This window comes from Pan paniscus, chromosome 21, assembly GCF_029289425.2.
Source record: "Pan paniscus chromosome 21, NHGRI_mPanPan1-v2.0_pri, whole genome shotgun sequence".
Classification (NCBI taxonomy): Eukaryota; Metazoa; Chordata; class Mammalia; order Primates; family Hominidae; genus Pan; species Pan paniscus.
Genome location: NC_073270.2, coordinates 38,185,397 through 38,203,540, shown reverse-complemented (window position 1 = coordinate 38,203,540; position 18,144 = coordinate 38,185,397). Strand labels below are relative to the sequence as shown.

Sequence of the window (18,144 nt, the reverse complement as noted above, 5' to 3'; positions counted from 1 at the left end):
GGAAACACAGATGCCTTCAAGGGTCTGGCAAGTATCATAATTGATACTTGCAAATGAGCAAAGCTGTGCAATATGATAAGGAGTGGTGGGGACTGTGGCAAAATGGGAGCCACACACCCTGCCTAAAAGAAGTGGCTGCTGAAGCGGCAGTGGTTGCTTGCCTTCGGGAGTGGGGGCCCCATGTGGCCAGACCTTATGTTCTTCAAAGAAGCCAAAAATTCCTATAAACGTGTGTGTGTGTTGGGGGGGTGGGTTTGTTGGGTTTTTTTGTTTGTTTTTTAGAGATAGAGTCTCACTCTGTTGCTGAGGCTGGAGTGCAGTGGTGCCATCACAGCTCACTGCAGACTGCAGCCTTGACCACCTGGGCTCAAGCGATCCTCCCACTTCAGCCTCCTATGTAGCTAGGACTACAGGCACACACCACCACGTCTGGCTAATTTATTTTATTATTTGTAAAGACGAGATCTCCCTGTGTTGCCCAGGCTGGTCTCGAACTCCTGGGGCCTGTGTCCCCTCCTGGGGCTCAAGGGATCCTCCTGCCTTGGCTTCCCAAAGTGCTGGAATTACAGGCATGAGCCAGCACGCCCGGCCTCATTGTTTTTTAACGTGTGAAATCTCTAAATAGAACACTGGCATCTAATAAAAAAAAATATTTTTGACACCATGCAGTCCACATCTCTGGGCCAGATGTGGGTGAGCCACAGAGTCTGCGACCTCTGACCTGTCCCTTCTCCTCCAAGGTGGCTTCCTCTTCCACGGGCTCTGTTAAATGCTCCATGTGGGTGACAGGCCCACAGCACAGACTGAAAGGGCTTTCCTTTTGTTCTTTCTGCCAGAAAACGAGCCTCCATCTCCACTGGTCTCTGGGATTATTGATTACAACATGCCCCTCACCTCCACCTACCTGAAGCAGATGAAGCTTCGAGTGATGAATTCCCAGGAGCAGGTAAGGCGGCCGTCTCCCCTCACCCCACCTGGAGGCGTCCTGACTTGCCTGGCGGTGGTTGATTCTTTCCAAGACTTGGGGCCACAGCTTGTGTAAACACACGGGAAATCAAAGAGGCCCTTATCTGGTTATCTGGGTTGTCCAGGCGGAGAGGCGGGAGGCAAGAATGTGTTTCTCGTGAGAGGGTCTCCTGTGCAGACAGCCCTGCAGGTCTTCAGGGAGAAAACTTTCCCCTTGGGTGGGCTCGTGGGAGGAGGGGGAGGAGGGGACGTGGAAGGGAGGGAGCTGCAGCCCTGGCCCCTGGAGTTGTTCTTTCTCTGCTCTGCCCTTTATCGCTGGCCTCTTGCCACCTTCCCCCAGGGAGGCAAGAGAGAGTAGCCGCCTGCCTGTGGCCTCTGTCACTCTTGGGGCCCAGAGGACTAGGGGATAGTCCTTGGAGGGTGGACCTGGGGCCTCCTGGCCGTCCAAGCCTCCCCAGCTGGGGTTTGCCAAGGGCCATGAGACACCATGGAAACAGGCTATGAAAAGAAACTCCCTCTCGCCTGCCTTCCCACACAGTCCACCTCCTAACCCTTTGCAAAGCAAGTAGCCTGACTGTCTTTCAAAGAAGGACTAGGTGAGTTCCCCTCCACCTCCACCCCCCAACCACTGCCTAAAACCAGGGTAATCACTTCTTGCCTTCGGCTTGGAGTGTTCTCATCTCTTATGGCATCCAAACCCATCATGTCCTTGTGGCCCTAGCAGGGGATTGGATTCTTTCTCTCCCATTGAAAGATGGGTCAGAACTCGAGTCTGTCTTCCAGCCTTGGATGCAGCTGTCCTGTGCTGCCGGTCTCCAGCCCTGGGTGCGACCATCCTGTGCACTGGTCTCCTTGACAACCCCAGCATGCGTGCTCCGAGGGGGTGGTGGCTCCTTGGCCAGATCCATGGTGATGTAGCAGGACACGTGCAGGTGGCATCTTGGCCCATGTTACCCAGTTTGAGGACTTCAGCTGGGTGGCTTGAACCTGCAGAGCTGCGTATTCCTTTCAAGAGGCAGGGCAGCCAGCCCTCCTGTCCCCACACTGTGCCCAGACCCTAGAGGCTGTGTGACGTAGGCTTTGCTCTGAGCGGTAGAACTGTTTGCTAGAACTGTGTCTCCCATGTCTTCTCATCTGAGCGTGCCTGTTCTGGGATGGTTGCATCTCCAATAACTTCACATCATCACAAATAATTCCAATGGGGAAAATGGGCTTGGGTTGGGTTTCCAACGCACAAAGGCAAAGTAGTTTGGGCTGCAGGAGTGTCGGTAATGAGGGTGTCGCTTTTGTTGTTGGTTATAGAATCCCAGCACCACTGTTCAGCCTCTGCATTAGGTCTCCTCTGACTGCCACTGAAGAGCAATCTGTGGCCTTTCTTTCCTGTAGCCATCCTCACTGTCACCGGCACCTGGCTTCGTAAACACTGTTATCACCGTGCTCATCTGTGCCCATGAAGAATGAAGCACAAAACCGCACAAACAGCCGGAAGCACAGCCCCCTGGTTTTGTTTCATACAGAATGGCACTAAATCCAGGTCACCACTAGAACCAGTAGTGGTCAGTGTCGTGCAAGTTGCGATCTCTCACTAACAAATCAGATATTTGATCTGGTTAAAAATCCTAACTGTATCTTCACTTGCGTCAATGGAAGGAGGGGAGTTAAGACTATGGGTTAGGTGCTTTAACGAGGATTCAGTCATTCCACAAATATTTATGGAGCTCTGTTCTGTGAGCCAGGCTCTGAGGATTTACAGAAACAGCAGTACCCCTAGATTTTCTTTCTTTTCTTTTCTTTTTTTTTTTTTTTTTTTGAGGCAGAGTCTCACTCTGCCACCCAGGCTGGAGTGCAGTGGCCCAATCTCGGCTCACTGTAGCTTCTGCCTCCCGGGTTCAAGCGATTCTCCTGCCTCAGCCTCCCGAGTAGCTGGGATTACAGGCACCTGCCACCACACCTGCTAATTTTTTGTATTTTTTGTAGAGACAGGGTTTCCTCATGTTGGCCAGGCTGGTCTCGAACTCCTGGGCTCAAGCAATCTGCCCGCCTAAGCCTCCCAAAGTGCTGAGATTCCGGCTGGCATCCCTGTATTTTCTTCTGATCTAGGGGAGACAGACACCAGCCAGAGGATCGCACACAAATGCCCAGCTCACAGCAGGCAGTGATAAACAATGGAGGAAGTGATCAGTGGGGCATTGCCATGGTGCAGAAGGACACGTGGCACTGGGGGTACTTAGGGTGGGCTTGGAGGGTGGACTGAGGCAGGGGTCAGGGAAGCTGTGCCTCAGAAAGGGAGCTTCAGCTGAGAGTGGAATCTGAGGGGAAGAGAGTTCCAGGCCAAGGGAACAGCTTATGCAAAGGCCTTGTGGCTCAAGGGAGGACCAAGCCTTCAAGAGATTTGAGGGGCTGGTGTGGCTGCAGCAGAGAATGTGAGGAGTTCTGTTGCCGAAGCAAAAGGGGGAAAGCACAGTGTTGGGTGCATAAGCACCTGATGAGTATCAGGGGATGAACCGAAGTTCATGACATGAGACGCAGGAATTGCCCTGGTGAGGCTCTGGTAGCTCCCAAAGGAAGAAAGGACTGTGGAGGGCATTTGTCTCCAGGGTGCTCTGGGAGTCCAGCTGGGGCAGGGCCAAGATCGAGGTGGCCTCTGCTTACAGTGGGGCTGGATGTGACTTCCTCAGCTTCATTAGTAGTTTCCAGGTGGGGGCCTCTGAATGTAGCCAGCTTCTTCTGAGTGCGGCAGGAGATGGAAGTTCAGGCCTGCCTTTCACCACCTGGCAGGTGAAGCAGCCTCCCGCCTCATGCCTAGAGCCCTTCATCTGTCAGTCTCCAGCACTCCGTGTAAAGCAATGAGCTCTCAAGGCCTCAGCCTCTTAGGCAGTGCCGTTATCCCTGTTTTATGGCTGGGCACGTGGCGCAAGATGAAATCACATGGCTCACCAGATTATTTATCTGCAGCATCAAGGAAGGGCCAAGGACCCAGCAGTCTTTGATTCTTCAGCTTGAGTTAGAACTAAAAATACATATACTTGAATTACTAGCTTATTTCCTGTGCAGCAAAGGCAGGCCAGGGTGGGTGAATGACTCCCCACCATCCAAACACAGCCGCAGGACAGGTTCGGCAGCTGTCAAATCCGATGTCCCAAGACAAGGCTTTGAGAGTGGTTTCATTTCATCACTCTGACCACAAAATGCCAAAAGAGGACATCTGTAGTGTTTACAAATTTCTAATGCAGGTTACATGGAAAATAAATCCAATTCTAAAGTAACTGGTAACCAGGATAAATATTTTGTTTTATTTTATTTTATTTATTTATTTTGAGATGGAGTCTCACACCGTCACCCTGGCTGGAATGCAGTGGTGCTATTGGCTCACTGCAACCTCCACTTCCCAGGTTCGAGCATTTCTCCTGCCTCTACCTCCCGAGTAGCTGGGATTACAGGAGGCCGCCACTAGGCCTGGCTACTTTTTTTTTGTATTTTTAGTAGAGACATGGTTCACTCTGTTGGCCAGGCTGATCTCGAACTCCTGACCTCATGATCCACCTGCCTTAGCCTCCCAAAGTGCTGGGATTACAGGCATGAGCCACTGTGCCCAGCCAGGATAAATATTTTATTAATGCTGAACAAAGCTCTATGTCTGAAAACTTTGGGTAAGAAAAAATCTCAATAATCTGTTTACTTCCAACATCACGTATCCAAGAGACAAATGGTAAGATAAGGAGAACATTTTCCCTCACTTTGCTTTGATCAAAATGCAGGTGGTGGGATTTTCTTGAGGGCTGGACAGAATCATGTTACTTGTAGGCCAGTTGTATCAGATTAATATGCTAGAAAATGCGTCCTTCTCTGCAGAGGGTATTAGATAATATGAAAATTCAATAACAAGATTCACAGAAAGAAGAAAGATTCTTCTTGAAGTCTGGTTCAATGCACCCAATATTTATAGTGTCCTCAATGTACAAGGCACCGCTGTGGGGGTTAGACTCCACCCTCTCGGCACCTCCAGCCTAAGACACAGACCCCAAGAACTATCATCAAAGTGGCCACACTGAGCAGAAAATAGTGGAGTGTGGTCTGATCAAAGAGTTTTTTTATTTGGGAATACTCTTATAAAGATATAAAATGGAAATTGTATTTAGTTGTACAGAGGAAGGAGCCATCTTCTTGGAAGGGGCAGGGAAGGAAGATTTCAGGCCCCTTGTAGAAATTAGCTGTGGAAGCAGAGAGACAACTGTGCTCCTTCTCCCACCCAGAGGAAGCCGAGGCCCAGAGAGGCTCAGGGCTCACCTCTGGAGGACTGTGGGCACCTCCCTTGCCTCCCTCTCTGCAGTTCCTGGAGCAGAGCTAATGTCCCGCTAATGGTTTTAATGGTCCTCACAGCAGTGTGTGAAGTGGTGCAGCTCCATTGTCTGAGCCCACGTGATGGAGGTTCTAGCTTGCCCCCATTAACCTCTGCCTCCCTCTCCTCTACTGTTCTGTCCTGGCCTAGAATTTTCCTTGGGTCCTGGAGGGCAGGTGAGGAGGAGCAGATCCCTTCACAGACAGTGAGCTCTTCTTAGTAGAGGGGACAAAACAGCCACAGAGCTGTCACCTGGGACAGAAAACAGAAGGAGCTAGTGCCAGGAAGTTCAGAGGCACTGGCTTATTTATTTATTTATTTGGAGATGGAGTTTTGCTCTTGTTGCCCAGGCTGGAGTGCAATGGCGCGATCTCGGCTCACTGCAACCTCTGCCTCCTGGGTTCAAGCGGTGCTCCTGCCTCAGCCTCCTGAATAGCTGAGATTATAGGCACGCACCACCACGCCCGGCTAATTTTGTATTTTTAGTAGAGATGGGGTTTCTCCATGTTGGTCAGGCTGGTCTTGAACTCCTGACCTCAGGTGATCCGCCCTCCTCGGCCTCCCAAAGTGCTGGGATTACAAGTGTGAGCCACTGCGCCGGGCCTGGCTTATTTTTAAAATGGTATTTGGGCAAGAAGAGAGGGCCTGGGTGAGGGAAGCTGAGAGGTAACAGCTGGAGCAGGACCTGGGGCCAGGGGAGGCTGGAGCCAGTTTGGGGAACAGAGGAGAAGGAGGCCAGGACTCCGAGGAAGCCCCCTCCTTGGAAGCCAGGCCCAGGAGAGAGCGCTTCCTCAGTCAGCACTAGGGAGCGAGGTTCAGATTTCCAGCAGGAACTTTCTCAGGCTTCCATCCCCCTAAATGGAGAAGGAAACAAGCCCACCCTGAAAAACTCTCCACATTCATTTTTTTAAGAAAACTGTGATAAATATATAAAACCTAAAATGTGCCATTTTAACCACGTGTAAGTATATAATTGAGTGGCATTGAGTATATTCACAATGTTGCACAACCATCACCAACTATCTATTTCCAAAATTTTTTCATCACCCGAAACAGAAACTCTGTACCCATTAAGCAATAATTCCCCTTCCTCCCCTCCCCCAGCCCTGGTAACCTCTATTCTGCTTTCTCTCTGTGCAATTGGCTCTTTTAGGCACCTCATGTCAGTGGAATCAGTTGTCCTTTTGTCCTTTTGTGCATCATGTCTTCAAGGTTCATCCATGTGGTAGCATGTGTCAGAACTTTATTCCTTTTTGTTAGTTTTTTGAGACAGGGTCTCACTCTGTCACCCAGGCTGGAGTGCAGTGACACGATCACAGTTCACTGCAGCCTTGCCCTCCCAGGCTCAATCTGCCCACCTCAGCCTCCTGAGTATCTGAGACCACAGGCGAGCACCACCACATCTAGCTAATTTTTGTATTTTTTTTTTGTAGAGATGTGGTTTCGCCATGTTGTCTGGGCTGGTCTGGAACTCAAGCGATCTGCCCATCTCAGCCTCCCAAAGTGCTGGGATTACAGGCATGTGTGCTATTGCACCTGACCAAATTTATTCCTTTTTATGACAATAATATTTCATTGTATTAACCATACATTTTGTTTATTGTATTTGTATTAACCACGTTTTGTTTATTGCATTTATCTGTTCATGGACATTTGGGTTGTTTCCACTTTTTTGGCTAACTACATTTACTTTTTAATCATTATCTTTTCTCTTTCTTATGAACCCTCTCAATCTCCCCCCTGCCCAGAAAGACCCCCAAAATATGGGCAGACACAAAGGGGAAGGAGTGTTAATGGGTTACTGTGAGAGACTGTCACTTACTCAAACAGTGCTGACTCATGGGGTTCTTACCATGGAGAACCCAAGAGTACTGACTTAGACAACCATGTTTAGGAGCCTGAGAGCAGTGATGATTCCCTTCTTTCCTTCCTCAGGCTGCCCTGCAGCCCAGGTGAACTGGGAGTTCAGAGGAGTAATAGCAGAATGGAAACATGGCCTTGTCTCCAGCTGTGGCTCAATGTGTGTGACCTTTGATGGTCTCTTAAAGAAGCAGAGGTGGCCGGTACGGTGGCTCACGCTTGTGATCCCAGCACTTTGGGAGGCTGAGGCGAGTGTATCATAAGGTCAAGAGATCGAGACCATCCTGGCCAACATGATGAAACCCCATTTCTAAAAATACAAAAATTAGCTGGGCATGGTGGCACGTGCTTGTAGTCCCAGCTACTCAGAGGCTGAGGCAGGAGAATCACTTGAACCTGGGAGGCAGAGGTTGCAGTGAGCAGAGATCGTGCCACTGCACTCCAGCCTAGCGACAGAGCAAGACTCAGTCTCAAAAAAAAAAAAAAAAAAAAGCAGCTGCGGAGGTTCTGAAATGTTTCTTTCTTTCTTTTTTGATGGAGTCTCACTCTGTCACCCAGGCTGGAGTGCAGTGGCGTGATCTTGGCTCACTGCAAGCTCCATCTCCTGGGTACACACCATTCTCCTGCCTCAGCCTCCCGAGTAGCTGGGACTACAGGCGCCCACCATGACACCTGGCTAATTTTTTGTATTTTTATTAGAGACAGGGTTTCACTGTGTTAGCCAGGATGGTCTCGATCTACTGACCTCGTGATCCACCCACCTCAGCCTCCCAAAGTGCTGGGATTACAGGCGTGAGCCACCACGCCCGGCCTCTGAGATGTTTCTTTAAAGTTAAAGAGTAATCTCCATGGACTAGAAATAGAATGTAGAACTTCTAAACCAGTAGAGTGAATAAAAGAAACACAGAAAACTTAATCAGTCCAGCAAGAGTGATTACATGGGGACTAAACGAAGAAACCACAAAAAAGAGATTTATGTATACATATAAAATAAATATAAAGGAATATGATAAATAAATGTATATAATAACTTACATAAAGTAACATAATACAAACAACACCAAACTACTAAATATAAAAAATGTGAATGGGTTAAATTTCATTACACAGTATCATAAAAAGCTCAGATGGGCCTTCTTAAATGGCATTTGGTATTTACAAAAGACATTTATCAAAATGATGCAAAAAGGAAAATTAAAAAAGAGGGAGTAGTGCTATTAATGTTAAATAAATGTTCAAGGCAAAAAAAAGCATTAAGTAGGGCAAAGTGTGATATTTTATGATGATCAAAGACAGTTTCCCAGTGACACTCCAGACCTTGGAGGTCTGCCATTGGGGAGGTGAGGAGGGCTGTTAAGCTTTGCTGTAAGAGGCAGAATCTTTCTAGCTCTCAGCATATCTTTGCCATCTCCACTCTCTTTTCACCATTTGCAGATTTTGCTACTGTCTTGGAATAGCCATTTCTCTAGACTGTTCAAACTTTGAGCATCTGTGTCTGCTCCTGAAAATGTGCATGGACCAATAAGTGGGGTAGACCCTGTGGCATTTGTGAGGATATGGGGTCTGCTGCTTTGGCTGCCTAGATTTTAGTCTGCCTCATTCTCTCCCCATGGGGCTCTCCCACTGAGGCCACCACTTTCCTCTCAGTTCCCAGCCTCCCAGGCTTCTACCCATCCCACCAACTGTCTTCCCTACTCCCAGCCTTGCTTGTCCACTTCTGGCTTCTTTCCTTTGCTCCATCTATTACCTCCTCTTGTTTTGTAGCTGAGCTGCAGGGGCCTAACCTGCCACCATGAGAGCACGGGAAAGGCCTGAAATGCCATCGACCACATTTTCAGTATCTGAGAATCTATAGCCCAAATCTTCATCCTGTCTCAGTAAATTTCTGGCCCTGTGGAAGGTTTATGCTGCAGCAAGAAAACAAAAGCAACTGAAATACTGTCCTTGACCAAGGCTGCTGTTGGGATTTCTCTAGGCAGAGGACAATCCTTGGAGCATTTCTGCTGTGAGAGGACATACAGTTGGAGAAGCCGCTGTGAGCTTCTACCTTGTGCCCCCAGACCTTCCACCACAATCCCAGGGCAGCTCACCTACAGAAATCACTTCTGGGTGGCCCTTTACCCTTTTTTAACTTGTTTTGATTTCTTTGCATTTATTTATTTTTTATGTTTATTTTTTATTTTGAGATGGAGTTTTGCTCTTGCTGCCCAGGCTGGAGTGCAATGATGTGATCTCGGCTCGTTGCAACCTCTGCTCTCAAGTTCAAGAGATTCTCCTGCCTCAGCCTCCCGAGTAGCGGGGATTACAGGCCCCGGCCACCACTCCCGGCTAATTTTTGTATTTTTAGTAGAGACGGGGTTTCACCATGTTGGCCAGGCTGGTCTCGAACTCCTGACCTCAGGTGATCCACCCGCCTCGGCTTCCCAAAGTGCTGGGATTACAGGGGTGAGCCACCACCCCCGGCCTGCATTATTTTTATTTTTATAGATAGAATACTTTTTTTTTTTTTGAGATGGAGTCTCACCGTCACCTAGGCTGGAGTGTAGTGGCGCGATCCTCACTGCAGCCTCCGCCTCCCGGATTCAGGCATTTCTCTTGCCTCAGCCTCCTGAGTAACTGGAATTACAGGCACCTGCCACCAAACCCAGCTAATTTTTGTACTTTCAGTAGAGACGGGGTTTCACCATGTTGGCCAGGCTGATCTTGAACTCCTGACCTCAGGTGATCCGCCTGCCTTGGCCTCCCAAAGTGCTGGGATTACAGGCATGAGCCACCACACCCGGCCTCTAGAATACATTTTTAAAAATCATATAGAAAAATAGCAGACCCTGCCCCAGCCTCCCCACTTCAATTTCTACTCCCTAGGGACAGCCTCTTTTCTTATGTTTTAGCTGTGTCTTCTGGTATTTAACTCCTATTTTGGAATAACCTGCTTATACTATAAGTTCTTGATTTTTCAATTGGGGCTTTTGTTGTTGTTAATTTCTTGCTGTAGGAAATAAGTATTTGCACTCTTACACCCTCTCATAAATACACTTATTATTTCTCCTTCCTCCATCCTGCAACATATCTATACCTCTCTATTTAGATAAATTGCTATTCATTGTTTATATTATTATGACTGTGTGCATATTACTCATAGCTGACCCAATTAACATATGCTATGATTACATTTCCTTACATTTCCTTTCTTCGGATTCCCCAGAGTTAGTCATTGCCTCCTTTTCCCCATCCGTAGCTCTCTCTTTTGATATTGCCTATGCTGTGTGTGTTGTCATTTTTATTTTTATGTACTCAGATGTATCAATTTTTTCTTCAAATCGCTTCTGCATTTGAGTCTTAAAAAGGCTAACTCCACTCCATCCCCCATGTTTTCTTTTAGTATTTTTATGTTTTCATTTTTTTTTTTGATAGACTATTTTTGAGAACAGTTTTAACTTTACAGAAAAATTGGGAAGATAGTACAGAGTATCCACATTGCCCACTCCTCGACACACAGTTTCCCGTATTATCAATGTCTTATATTAAGGTGATACATTTGTTACCACTAATGAACCACACTGATACATTATTGTAACTAAAGTCTACAGTTTATTTAGATTCCTTTAGCTTTTACCTAATTTCCTTTTCTGTTCCAAGATTTCATCCAGGATACAACATTTAATTTTCATTGTAACATTTAATTCCATTTAATTGTCATGTCCCTTTAGTCTTCTTTGGGCTTTGACAGTTTCTCAGACTTTCCTTGTTTTTGATAACCTTGACAGTTTCGAAGAGTACTAGTCGTGTATTTTGTAGGATTTAGAAATTTGACATTTTTCTCTATATAAAACCGGGGTTATGGGTTATTAGGAGGAAGACCACAGACATGGAGTGTCATTTTCATCACATCCTGTTAAGGGTCCATAATATCAACATGATTTAGGACTGTTGCCATTGGCCTTGATCACACCTGGTTGAGATAATGGTTGTCAGGTTTCTCTCCTGTCAAGTGACTTTTCCCTCTTTCCACACTGTGCACTTGGGAAGGAAGGCACCGTGTGCAGCCCACACCTGAAGAGTGGGGAGTCATGTTCTGCCTTTTTTAGGGTGAATTATCAACGTAAATTATTTAGATTGCTTATGCATAGGAGATTTGTTTCTCCTCCCCCACTTATTAATTTATTCAGCCATTTATAGAAGTCGAGACTCAAAGCTGTTTATTTTATGCTTTGATGATCATTCAATACTTCTTCATTTTGTTGTACAAATTGTTCTAGCTTTGGCCATTGGAGCTTTCTCAGTTGTTTCCTGTGCTCTTTTGCCATACCTCATTGGTGTTTGGGGTTTTTGTTTGTTCGTTTCTTGTTTTTTAGTGCTTCTTTGCTTTCTGGCACTGTAAGACTCCAGGCTCATCTTGCATATTTCCTGCCGCAATCCTGGAATCAGTGATTTCTCCAAGGAGCTCTGATTCCTTTTATTGGAAAACCATATTAAAAACCAAAATATCTGATCGAGACCATCCTGGCTAACACGATGAAACCATGTCTCTACTAAAAAAAAAAAAAAAAAAAAAAAGGAAATACAAAAAAATTAGCTGGGCGTGGTGGCAGGTGCCTGTACTCCCAGCTACTTGGGAGGCTGAGGCAGAAGAATGGCGTGAACCCGGGAGGCGGAGCTTGCAGTGAGCCGAGATTGTGCCACTGCACTCCAGCCTGGGCAAGAAAGCAAGACTCCGTCTCAAAAAAAAAAAAAAAAAAAAATCTGGCTGGGCATGGTGGCTTACACCCATTATCCCAACACTTTGGGAGGCCAAGGCAGAAGGGTCTCTTGAGTTCAGGAGTTCAAGACCAGCCTGGGCAAACCTCATGTCTATATATTTTGTATAAAACAAAACAAAAAAACAAGATCTGGGCACTATGTGTGCCCATTGGTACTGAAGTATCCTTTCTTGCAGGCCCTTCCAGCTGACAGAGCAAAAAGCATACATGTTTTTATTTTCATTTTTTATATTTAATCTTTGATCCATTTGGAGCTTATGCTGACGTATTCTGAGATACAGATTCCACTTAACCCTTTTGTCTCAGCATCATTTGTTAAATACTCCATTTTCCCCCACTGATTTGAGATGACACCTTCAAAACTTACTAAGTTTCCATCCAAAACAGAATCTACTTCTGTTTGGTCCACTGGGCTCCTTGACTATTCATGTAGCAGCTACCAAACTGTTTTAAGTGTGAAAACTTTATCATATGTTTTAATATCTAGTAGGAATTGTTTCTCTTTTGTTGGCTTTCTTTTTAAAAGTTTTGCTGGCTTGAAAAAAGGCATTACTTTGAAAAAAATAATTGTTCCTTTTTTTTTTTTTTTTTTTTTTTGAGACAAGGTCTCCCTCTGTTGCCCAGGCTAGACTGCAGTCGCAAAATCTTGGCTCACTACAACCTCCGCTGCCCAGGTTCAAGCAAGTCTCCTGCCTCAGCCGACTGAGTAGCTGGGACTACAGAAGCCTGCCACCATGCCTGGCTAATTTTTGCATTTTTAGTAGAGATGGGGTTTCACCATGTTGGCCAAGCTGGTCTGAAACTCCTGGCCTCAAGTGATCTGCCTGCCTCAGCCTCCCAAAGTGCTGGGATTACAGGCATGAGCCACCGCACCCAGCCAAAAATTGTTTCTTTAATGCCTAAAAATGTTTGTATCCCCTTTTTGGTGGAGGAAAAATACTGCAGCAGCACCACTGATCTGACCACATGAGCATTATGTGAAGACACTTTATCCCAGGCCTCTTTGTTCACTGACAAACAGAGGTGGACTGAGAACCGGGAGCACGATGAGCCCAATGTCAGGATCGGGGGGCTCTGAACATGGACAGCACAGCATTCCCCATCCTCCTAAAATGGTATCATGCAAAATAGGGCATTTCTTTAAAACAAAAATTTTTTTGGCCAGGAGCAGTGGCTCACGCCTGTAATCCCAGCACTTTGGGAGGCCAAGGTGGGCAGATCACAAGGCCAGGAGTTTGAGACCAGCCTGACCAACATGGTGAAGCCCCGTCTCTACTAAAAGTACAAAAATTAGCCGGCGTGGTGGCAGGAGCCTGTAATCCCAGGTACTCAGGAGGTTGAGGCAGGAGAATCACTTGAACCTGGGAGGCAGAGGTTGCAGTGAGCTGAGATCGCACCACTGCACTCCAGCCTAGGCAACAGAGCAAGACCAAGACTCTGTCTCAAAAACAAACAACAAAAAAAATTTTTAAGTAGAAACAGTGCCTCACTTTGTTGCCCAGGCTGATCTTGAACTTCTGGGCCTCCCAAAGAAAATAGTGCATTTCTTTTTTTTTTTTTTTTTTTTTTTTTTATTGAGACAGGGTCTCACTCCCATTGCCCAGGGTAGAGTGCAGTGGTGCAATCACAGCTCAATGCAGCCTCGACTTCCCAGGCTCTAGTGATCCTCCCACCTCAGCCTCCCGAGTAGCTGGAACTACAGGCACACACCACCACACCTGGCTAATTTTTTGCATTTTTTATAGAGATGGGGCTTCACGTGTTGCCCAGGCTGGTCTTGAACTCCTGGGCTCAAGCGATCCTCCCACTTTGGCCTCCTAAAGTGCTGGAATGACAGGCATGAGCCACCATGCCCTGTGAAAATAGGGCATTTCTAAACTTGAGAGGGAATGATTTATCAGAAAGCTTTTTTTTTTTTTTTTAAGAGAACAGAGAGAGGCGTGAAAAGCTCATTGTCAAACATCTTTTGTTATGGGACATTATTTTTGCAATCAGTATATGTTCTTGAACATCCTGGGGTGCTTTCTAGAAACTTACTACAATTTCCAAATTCTCACAGAAAATGAGCATTTCCTCTGTTTTGTGAGGGCAACCTGAGCTGGGAGAGGTCTGTGTCTTTTCTTTCCTCTCACTTCCCTGAAGCTGTGTGGGAAAGTGGAAAACAGCCACCACCCTGTCTGGAGAGCCAGTGTCTGGTGGGGTTGGCAGATACCCCGAACCTGAACAGCTCATTGTCCCCAGCAGCTCCTTGAGGCTCGAGCCCCTTCCGGGCTGCAGACCTCCACCCCCACAAATGCGAGAATGCCAAGGTGGCCTTTCAACTTTAGTATCTGGGGGAAAAAATGCAGGAAGCACTCGTAATTTACTGGTGCAAGCAGGAGAGCTGCCTGGTGCCATAAGCAGCAATACTGCATGCAGGGCTGGCCTCGGGACGCTTTGTGTGTGTCAAGGGAAAAGCTTGCAGAGGTCAGGAGCTGCTACCTGGGCGTCCATGAATGAAGGGGGGGAAGTGGCTCTGTCCTGTCAGAGCTCTGGCAGTAAAACACCCCTGCCAGGCAGCCCAGGGAGCTGACTCCAGCTCTGTTTCTAAGGACAAGAGAGACCTAACAGGAAAGGAGACGTCTTTCCTGGGCTGGGCCAGGAAGGAGCAGCTCAAAACATCCAGATGGTCCCTGTACTGATGGCCGCCCTTGTGACCGCCACAGCCTAACCAAGACCCAGAAGGGATTCGTGATCTTGTGGCTAAGTCCTGTTCCGTTTTGCAACTAAACTCCTCACTCCAGCTTTTGGGTGCCTCTTTCACCCAGAACTAGTGGGATATTTTGGGCAGGGTGCTTTTCTGCAGCCGTCCCTGGTTTTCCTTGCTTTTTATTTTGAATGCGGGACCCCTGATGGCTTTGTCAAGCCTTCTACTTAAGGCACTGAAACTCAGGCAGCTCAGCCCCCTGGCAGCTGAGCATTTAGTGGTTGTGACTTTTACACAGGTTCTTGACCCACCCTGACTCTTGTCAGCCTGATGGGTCCTTTTCATGTGGGGCCCAGATAGGCCCTGTCACCCCCAGCAAAGAGCAGCTCCAGGAGACCTGACTCCATGGGGCAGGTGGGTGGGCCAGGGCTTTGTAACCAGACCTGGAGGGTGCAGGAGGGTTTCAGACGCTTCAGCAGCTGATGTCTGGAGATCAATTAGAGATAATGGCTTTGGGTGGACTGGAAGAAGCATGGCCAAGCTTTTTCCTGGTCATGATTGTGTTTACCTCATTATCGGGCTTTTTTTTTTTTTTTTTTTTTGAGGGTAGGAGGGCACAGTATTGCTTTGTGAATTTGTGCTGTCTGCTTTGTTTTGCTCGGGGTGACTGGGTGTGGATCCCGGAGGCGGGTAGCTCCCTGACCCCTATTCAGACTGAGAGGCACACAGCACAGCTTCTGCTCACGGCCGACCAGACCCTTGTCCTCCCTGAAACACAGCATTCTGTAGTTTTAAAGAAATTTCCTAGGCCAGTTGTGGTGGTTCATGCCTGTAATCCCAGCACTTTTTGGGAGGCTGAGGCGGGTGGATCACCTGAGGTCAGTTCGAGACTAGCCCGGCCAACATGATGAAACCCTGTCTCTACTAAAAATACAAAAAATTAGCCAGCTGTGGTGGCAGGTACCTGTAGTTCCAGCTACTCGGGAGGCTGAGGCAGAAGAATCACTTGAACCTGGGAGGCAGAGGTTGCAGTGAGCTGAGATCATGCCACTGTACTCCAGCTTGGGCAACAAGAGTGAAACTCTCTCAAAAAAAAAAAAACAAAGAAATTTCTTCTTTCCTTCACTCAAAAATCATTTCCAAGGTTCCTACTACATGCTGGAGGTCATTCCAAGCACGGAGGATACCACAGTGAATGAAACAGATAAGGTACCCATCCCTAGGAGCTCACAGGCCTGGAGATGATAAACAAGGCAATATAAAAAAATATGCAAAAGGAGGAAATTTGGGGTAGATAATTAAAACAGAGTAAGATGACAGACTGTGCCTCAGGGCAAGAAGGCCTCTCTGAAGAGGCAGCATCCGAGCCAAGGCCTGAATGGTGAGAAGTGGCCAGCCCTGCAGAGATGAAGTGGGAGGGCTTTCCAGGCACAGGAGACAGCACATGCAAAGACCCTGGGGTAGGAACAGCAGTGGGGCTCAGATAGAGGAGTAAGGGGGAGCTATGCCTGGGAGCCGTCTTCAGAGGCAGCTCTCCCAGGGCCTGCCAGCCGGGTGCACATGTGTTGTGATGTGAAGCCTAGTGGTGATCTTTCTCTGCCAGAGGGGAGCAGGGCAGGGACCTGGGCCTGTCTCAGGTCGAAAGTGGAGATGAGCACCTGAGAGGGAGGGAGTCCAGCGACTCTGGTTCTAGGTGTGCCTCTGCCCCACGAGTCATCTAACTTCTTTTATTGGGGTGCAGTGATATGATCACAGCTCACTGCAGCCTTGACCTCCTGAGCTCAAGCAATTCTCCCACCTCAGCCTCCTGAGTAGCTGGGACCACAGGTGCTCAACACCGTGCCCAGCTAATGTTTGTATTTTTTATAGGGATGGGGTCTTGCCATGTTGCCCAGGCTGGTCTTGAACTCTTGGGCTTAAGCAATCCCCCACCTCAGCCTCCCCAAAGTGCTGGGACATGAGCCACTGCGCCCCAGCCATCTAACTTCTTCATGCTGCAGCTTCCCTGTTACTAGATCAGCAGGTTTGGGTCAGACATCTGTGGCTTTCAAATTTTACATTTTGATGGAGGAACCCCTTTCTTCAAGGGACTGTCTTCTGGGGAGGAAGTTGAGTGGGTCAGGGGTCAGCAGCAGACAGGCATATTGCTGGCAATGCTGGGCACGGAGCCCAGAGCCCGCCTACCTGCCCCTTTCGTCCCCAGCAGCCCATCTGCCTCTCCTGCACCACCTCAGGAATAGGCCCGGGCAGCCCTGAGCTTTGGCTTGCAGTGCCGAAGATAGTCAAGGAGAGGGGCTCGATCCAGCACAACCACAAGCAGCCTCCTCGACAGATATGAGTCACAGAGCCCATGCCCTGCCAGCCCCATGGTCATTCTAAGGCTCTGGCATTTAGAATGGCTCTAAATACCTCAAGAGATAAGATAGAAACAGAAGATGTTCTTTAACTGGGATACTCCTGTGGCTGAGGAAGTGCCCAGGCACATTGTGCTGCAGCCGTGACAGTTTTCCCTCCTTCAGAGTCCACAAGTGAGGGAACTAAATGCTTGTCTGCTCCCCAGGCACCACAGTACGCACAGCAGGTGCCTGGACGTAGCACCCCTGTGTCCTCTTCAAAGAGTCAAGAGGCTCCTGTGTCCTCTTGAAAGAGAAAAGGCCACATGGGAGTGGGGGATCCTTGCCATCTAGTCCACCCGCGGACAGGAGCCATGTGAATAAGCCAGGAATGCTTTTGACTACAGGCCCCCAAACCCAGTTGACTATAGCAAAACATGAAGTTATTTTACTCCTAAAACAAGAAGAATGGAGGAGCCGCCACTGGTGCCATTTGCAATGTTGGGTTGGTGTCTCTGTGATGTTATTGAGGCTTTTCCTCATGGTTGCAAGTTGCCTGCTATTGCTCCAACCTTGTCCACGTTCGAGGCATTGTGTTGATGTCTCATTGCTGCAAAAGGGTCACGTGGTTCCCAGTTGTAAGGGAGGCTGGGAAAGAAAGAATTTCATGTTTCTACCCTCTGTGGTTGAAAAAGATAAGGGAGAATGTTGATTCAGGGCATAATATCAAGAAAACTGGTTCACAGTCTCTGCCACAGCCTGGGCACCATCAACTAAACTTTGACAATCGCTTTGGGTGTTAAGATGCCGAAGGCTTGGGCAGAGAAAAAGAATGGTAAGGAAAGGAAACGGGGAAAGTGGGGAGGAAGAAGAGAGGAGAAGGAGGTAGGCAGGGGAGCAGGAACAGCAATTGTTGGGGGCCTTCTGTGTGCTGGGTACCCCCAGACACAGAATTCAGTTCCTCAGCACACAGGGAAACTGAGGCTCGGCTTTAGAGAGCTTAAGTAATTTGTTTGTGTGTGTGTGTGTTGTGTTTTTTGTTTTGTTTTGTTTTGTTTTTGAGATTATCTCACTCTATGGCCCAGGCTGGAGTGCGGTGGCATGATCTCAGCTCACTGCAAGCTCCACCTCCTGGGTTCAAGTGATTCTCCTGCCTCAGCCTCCCAAGTAGCTAGGATTACAGGCATGTGCCACCACACC

The 18,144-nt window shown here is 47.8% G+C and overlaps 1 protein-coding gene across 3 annotated transcripts in view; it reads left to right on the top strand.

Annotated features, from left to right (window-relative positions):
* The window catches only part of NOL4L (nucleolar protein 4 like), a 142,487-nt gene that overhangs the window by 73,552 nt on the left and 50,791 nt on the right, over window positions 1-18,144 (top strand). For all 3 annotated transcript variants that reach the window (XM_057300783.1, XM_034947541.2, XM_034947542.3), the window contains exon 4: window positions 837-946. In XM_057300783.1, coding sequence (XP_057156766.1) covers window positions 837-946 — 110 coding nt within the window. The remainder of the gene's footprint in view (window positions 1-836; window positions 947-18,144) is intronic.